Consider the following 6,850-nt stretch of genomic DNA (forward strand, 5'->3'; position numbering starts at 1 on the left):
GAGCATGCTGTTGGTTCATATTTAGCTTACAATACATTATAACCCCCCACATCCTTCTCTGCAGTACTGCAGCCTACCCAATTATTCCCCCAGTCTGTATCTGTACAAGTAATTATTCCATCCCAACTGCAGGACTTTGTACTTGTCCTTGCTGAATCTCATCTGATTATTAACCACATTTCCAGTCTATCTAGGTCATTCTGGATTCTAGCCCTGGCCCTCCAGAGTGTCTGTAACTCCATCCAATTCTGTGTTATCTGCAAATTTGCTAAGCGTACACTCAAATAGCATTGTTCAAATTTTTAATTAAGATGTTGAATACCTGATCCTAGAACAGACCCCTGGACAACCCCACTTGATATCCCCTCCCAATTAGATATCAGGCTACTGATGACAACTTGTTGAGAATGATGATCCAACCAATTATGTATCCACCTTACAATACTTTCATCTAGTCTGTATCTCCTTAGCCTGTTAATGAGAAAGTTGTGGGAGACTGTATCAAAAGCCTTCGTAAAGTCAAGGTATACCATATCCACTGCTCTCCCTGCCCATCCACAGAGCCTGGCACCTCATCATAGAATGAAATCAGGGTGGTCAGATATGAGCTGCCTTTGGTGAGTCGATGCTGGGTCTTCCTAATCCCCTTGTTCTCCTCTAGGTGCCACACAACAGATTCCATGAGGACCTGCTCCATAATCTTTCCAGGTACTGAGGCCAGGCCGACTGGTCTTTAATTCACCTCCTTCTTCCCTTCCTTAAAAATGAGCAGTATAGTTGCCCTTTTCCAATCATACAGCACCTCACCCAACCATCCAAGAGCTGTCAAAGAAATTGCTCTGAAATTACTTCAGTACCCTGGTGCTCTTCCCATCTGGCATTGCCCACTTGAAAGTCTCTAAGTAATCTCTAACGTGTTGTTCTATTACTTTAGGCTATTTGACTCCTTCCCTATCTTGGCTGCCCATTGGCACTTGTCATCTGGCAGCTATCCCGATTTGTGAAGACTGAAGTAAAAAGGGCATTAAAAACTTCAACCTTCTCTGCATCATCCGTAACTAGGATGGCTTCTGCATTCTACAAGGGACCTAAGATTTCTTTGGTCTTCCTCCTACTCTTGACATATTTGTAAAATCCCTTTTTATTGCTTTTTATGTCCCTTGCCAGTTGCTCTCAAATTATGCCTCCACCTTCCTAATTTTCTTCTCACATGCCTGTGCAATACTCTTATACTTTTCCCTAGTTCTGCGACCAAGCTTCCACTTTTTCTAGGATTCCTTTCCGAGTTTCATTTCATTGAAGACAATGCTATCTAGCCAAGCTAGCCTCCTGTTTTACTTCCCATTCTTATGTCATATTGGGATAGTTTGCTCTGTGCCCTTTAAAGCACCTCTTTACATATGTATTGTCCATGTATATAAATAAATCTCCAACGATCTTTTTTCTTGTTTTTAGTTTTCTATATAGAACATATGCATGCCACTGTTAGCAAAGGAAGTACTTGCAAGGAATGATCTATATTTGCCCCAACAATTCTAGGGGATTGCCTTTACTTGAATGAGGTTTGGACAAAATATAGGTAGGTGAATGATCCACTTTAAATAAAAGTCAGTTAGTTTTGGTTAAAAAAGGTGTAAACCTCCATGATAAACACTGTGTAAACAATGACAAATGTTATTTGGAGACTGTGGGCACTATCAATTAATATTTCTGTGTTCTGTATCCTTCTGGCTGGTGCTCTGCTAGCGAAAAGACTATTGATAGGAAAATGGAACACAGAACCTGTAGCTAACAGCTCATAAGGTAGGCCCATTAACCTAATATTCTGTCTATAGTGCTGGTGTATGAATAATATATTTAAGCGAAGATCCAAGAACATTTGTGCACCACTCCTAATCATATCAAACCTGCTTCCTTGATAATGATTATGGTTCCTGAATAAATGTTGTGCTAGAAGCAAATGCCTTCCTTTTGAAGAATTTGACACCTCCTAGATACTTCATGCCTACATAAAATAATAAGACTGCCTCTCTTGTAACTGAGGCTTTGAGGGTTTCCTTTTTGTCTTGGGATTACAAATGCCTTGGATCTTAGTGTGGCACGAGGGTTTTTAGGTTGTAAGGCCTCTTCTGGGTATTTTTAGCACATATAGAAGCAGCAGCTACAGCAGCATCAAGGCCTTGTTAGAGGGATGTATGAGCCACAAGTTTACCTTCAGAAATGTAATAATCCTCTCTGCTGCCCGAAGGAAAACTATACCTGCATTTCTCTACAAAACTTCCACACAGAATCAGATATCACCAGCAGGAGTTGGTAAGTAGTGATACAAAATAACTTTTCGTCCAAATATTTTTGGGGCTTCTCATTTGGTATCCTTTTTTGATGGTTTTGCCTTGCTCTTTCATTTGTTATAGAGATAACTAATGGGCTCAATGTGGGCTGCATATAAAATGCTCAAAGTCCTAGAAAGGAACTTTGCATCTATGAAGCTCTGATGCTAGTTACAGAGAAGCAGACATCTGCAAAGACAGCTTAACCCACTGAGACTGTCTCCCATTAACAGGTATTGTGGAACGTCCACACATTTGTGAGACTTCTCTTTCTCCTACATCACGTCACATTCTGCACAGCAAGTCCAGGACATCTTTTAGTCATCAGGTATGAAGACAGAGGACATTGGAAGGACCTTATTCAGAAATGTTGATGAGACAGATGCTGAGTTAGGATGCTTTTCTATTTTAGGCTCCTAACCAGAACCATGATCAGTTTATTCAGCTGGCAGTAAAACAAGTTGTAACACTGCCTTTGTAGTGGCAAAAGGAATCTACACCCAGAATGGAAAGTATGCACTGGTGTTCTGGCACTGTGTACTCCCTCAGAGGCCAATAAAGCTAAACATGCCAGTCTCAAAGATAATTAAATTTGATGGTGGGTCCCCTCCTCACACCTAGGAAAGAAAACAATATCAAACTATGCTGCTCCCCACAAACTGCCTTCCTTGTCCTTTTTTCTTTAAAGTTCAAGAACTGCTATGTGCAGAAAAATTTGCATTTAATATGAAACAAGGATGAAATAACTGGTGTCTGCAATTAGGAAAAAAATGCAAGTGTCAAAAGTCCTGAAATAGTGATCAACTGCACTACTGGAACCAGATGAGAAGGGAATCACATCTCTCTTAGCTTGGAATTGTGTAATTCTAGTTGTAATCACTAACATTACAACCATTCTAAACATAAAGATAATAGTAACATAAAAACCTTTTTCCCCAGGCAAATACCACAAGCATCAGAGAAATAAGGAACATCTTTCAAGTTCTATTCATTTCTACTTTTTTGAATTACTTAGAAACATGCAAAATTCCTGGAGGAACCTACTTTAGAATCAATGCTATAACCACTGTCAGGAGTCGACGCCAGCGTCTCAGGAGGGGAACATCTCACAGAACCTGCAGATGTGGAAGAGGTTGTAGAACTTGCTGCACTGCAGCAAAGAATCAGGTAGTTTCTCCAGAGCCCAACGTAGGAGTCACTGCTTGTAGTAGTATTTACTTTCTTGGCATTTATAGGGCTGCTATGAAAGAAAAAAGGTAGATAGATATTTATCAAGTTAGAAAATATAACTAACTAATTTTATTCTTCACTGATTCTATTTCTAAACTGCATACATGGTCTAACTAAAAGGCAAAATCTTTAACATAGGATAGTCTGATTACATTATTCAATGTATTAGATAGCAAACTCATATGGAAAAATGTATTACAGCTAAAATACAATATAATCAGAAATCATATTTTAATCTTTATAGCATCAAATTTCCATTCCAAATCGAGTCATTTTAATTTTCTGTTACACTAGGTAAAATAATGAAGTTGGGTTAAACAGCAGGGAACAATAGCAATACTGCATTGTAATTTCACTTAATTTAAAAAGAATGTATTCAATATAGTATATTATATTCAGTTAACTAAAGGAACTTACTTTATGTCAACTTGAGGAGACAACAGTTGGAGTCTTGTGTAAGCAAACATCCAAGCATAGCTAACAGCTGTGGGGCAGTGTTTTGGAAGATTTTCTTGTTTCATAAAACTGGAGAGGCTTATAATCCATGGATCTTGACCCTGGGTCACATGTGCAAATATCCATATATGTGATGGACTGACCACATCAAACTGATGGCTGATAGGGGAGGAGCTCCAGTCAGCTAACATTTGTAAATCTATTGAACTAGGGCAGTATAGTAAAGTAGTCTGTGTGTTTAAGTCAAACAAAGAAACATCAGGTTACTTTATTTGCATCACTGTCTAAAATTTTTGAAAAGCAAAACCCTCCCCACAAATTCCTACCTGATCCGCCCCAGTTAGATGTATGAAACTTTCCAGAATAGATGAGCTCAGTCTATCCATTACATCTATTGCCAACTCATCATCACCCTGCAAAGAAAAACATTATGCATGAGAATCTAGAAGCTGCTCAGAGAAGTCCCATCATGTAACTTTTCACTGAAAAGTTATATACAAAATGAATCATTTGCTGTTACCTTGGAAATTTCTAAAAGTGCAAACAAGGCCCTTATTTCTCTAAGAACACTGACAGCTAATCTTCTGGTTGCAGGCCTTGTGCTACAAAGGATGACCAATGCAAAGCCTTCCACCACATGGAATACATTGGAATAAAGGGTCCTCTCCAGGGGAAGGGTGTGGGCAGCTCCATTTGAAACACCACGCTTAAAAAAAAAAAAGTACAATCAATTTTAAAAAATACATAATATATATATTTTCACACACAAGCATGTGTATAGTGTCTGGGAGTGTGTTAGTTCAATTTTTTGCAATAGTACAAGTAATTAATTCTAAAAAGGTCAGAGAGTTGGATGTTAATCCAAACTTCCTTGTTCTCAAAATTTCATGACATTAACACTCATGAGATTTCTAGCTTTTCCTAATTCCAATCAAAACAATCATGAGAAAAGCTTTCCTTATGTAGTTTTGGGAATTCTACTTGCTCTTAAGACAAGTGCAAAGAAATGCAACTTATTTTTAAATAATACACTAACCAGTCTCAAACTAAATAAAATTATAATAAGATCTGTACTTGTTTACTTCAAACTAGTCAATCATCCCTATTAATATTTCTGATTTCAGAATGTGACTTTCACCAAAAAAAAAGTGATAGTGATTTCTTAGCATGGAAGATTTATCCCTACTTAACTAGGGACTCTTTTATATTTCAAAAATTGGTTTTTGAAACACCAAACAAATTCAGCAATGTGAAAAAGATAAAAGGGTACATAACTAGTATATAAAAAGAATAATCAGATTACAAAATAACTACCCATCACATAGGAGACAACGAATTACCATAAAAAGATTTTTGAAAGATAAAAATATTTTAATTTGATAGGCATTTAGTAAAGAGAAAGTGGTAACTGTACAAAATGCATGCAGCATTATAATACCTGAGAATCTTGGGTTTTATTGTGCACCTGGGCTGCTTGTTTCCATTGATTTATTAACTGCACTAACATCTTTACTGCATTGTCTAGAAGTGTGGGATGGACATCAGTCACTTCACGCACAATAAAATTAACAAATCCTGAAAGAACATCTTCCCGCCAGTCTGGAAAATCGAGCATTAATGCCTGGAGAGTATTGAAAGCCAAAGCACGCAGTTCTTCATCCATGTGAATTGTCAGCCTGTTAAGGATATATAATTCTGTTAGAAAACTTGACCACCCCTTCAAATGCACTGGCCAACGGCCTTTTAGCACTGGTAAACTGGTGTCAGTTTTTCTCCTTAGAAGGTACAACCAACCTGGAGTATTTCTGTGCTGGAAGGCTTAAACTATTTTCCAGCCTACAGGGCTGACTTGTTCCTGAATTAGCGCACCTAAATCTTTGAAGCTGTATCCCAAACATAAAGCAGAATAGATTTGCACCTAAATCAGAGATGTACAGCAGAGCTTTCATAAGCAGAGAGCTTATTCTGCTCACACAGCATCTGATGAATTAAGTCTCTGCTTACAAAAACTTCTGCTATACAGCTGGGATTCAGTTAGTCTATAAATATATCCTGCCTTCTGCCTGAATTCAGACTAACACAGTTAACTACCTCTCTCTGAATGCAAGTGCCATATTGCGTCAAACCAACGGTCCATCTAGCCCAGTACCCTGTCTCCGACAGTGGCAGTAGATGCTTTAGAGAGGGAGACCATATGAACAGGGTATGTCTAGAGCAGTGGTTTTCAACCTGTGATCTGCAGACCCCTCAGGGTCCACAGACTATGTCTACAAGGTCCGCAAATATGATTATGATAATTCAAAAGTATGACCCACATTTACAATTCAAAGGGGTCTGCACCTCCATTTTAAATTTTTTAGGAAAAAATGTTGAAAACCACTAGTCCAGAGTGTTCTCATCCCTGCCATACCTCCTTGGCATCCACCATCATTGGTTTAGAGATTCATCCCTGACTGTTCTATTAAAAAGCTATTAATGGAGCTATCATTATCATCCATAAATTTATCTAGTCTTTTTCTGAGCCTGACTATAGCATCTGCTTCTACATCTCCTATGGTAATGAATGCAACAAACACTGTATAAAATAGTACTTCCTCTTGGTATAGTACTTATACATGCTGTATAAAATAGAACTCTCTTGGTAGTTTTAAACCTGGCTCCTACTAATTTCAGTGAGTACCCCCTAGTTCTAGTATTCTGGGACTTGGTAAATAACAGTTCCCTTTTCATTTTGTCCATATCCTTAATGATCTTACAGACCTCTATCATATCGCACAGCTGCTTTCTTTCCAAACGGAAGAGTCTTAGCTTTTTTTTTTTTTTTTTTTTTTTTT

General features: G+C 38.0%; 1 protein-coding gene across 5 annotated transcripts in view; it reads right to left on the minus strand.

Annotated features, from left to right (window-relative positions):
• Window positions 1–6,850, minus strand: part of FRYL (FRY like transcription coactivator) — a 376,409-nt gene that overhangs the window by 124,232 nt on the left and 245,327 nt on the right. For all 5 annotated transcript variants that reach the window (XM_019525974.1, XM_019525975.1, XM_019525976.1 and 2 more), the window contains 5 exons: window positions 5,455–5,692; window positions 4,537–4,722; window positions 4,343–4,429; window positions 3,978–4,246; window positions 3,375–3,570 (listed from right to left, as the gene is read on the minus strand). In XM_019525974.1, coding sequence (XP_019381519.1) covers window positions 3,375–3,570; window positions 3,978–4,246; window positions 4,343–4,429; window positions 4,537–4,722; window positions 5,455–5,692 — 976 coding nt within the window. The remainder of the gene's footprint in view (window positions 1–3,374; window positions 3,571–3,977; window positions 4,247–4,342; window positions 4,430–4,536; window positions 4,723–5,454; window positions 5,693–6,850) is intronic.

This window comes from Gavialis gangeticus, unplaced genomic scaffold (genome assembly GCF_001723915.1).
Source record: "Gavialis gangeticus isolate Ggan-Ray unplaced genomic scaffold, GavGan_comp1, whole genome shotgun sequence".
NCBI lineage: Eukaryota > Metazoa > Chordata > Crocodylia > Gavialidae > Gavialis > Gavialis gangeticus.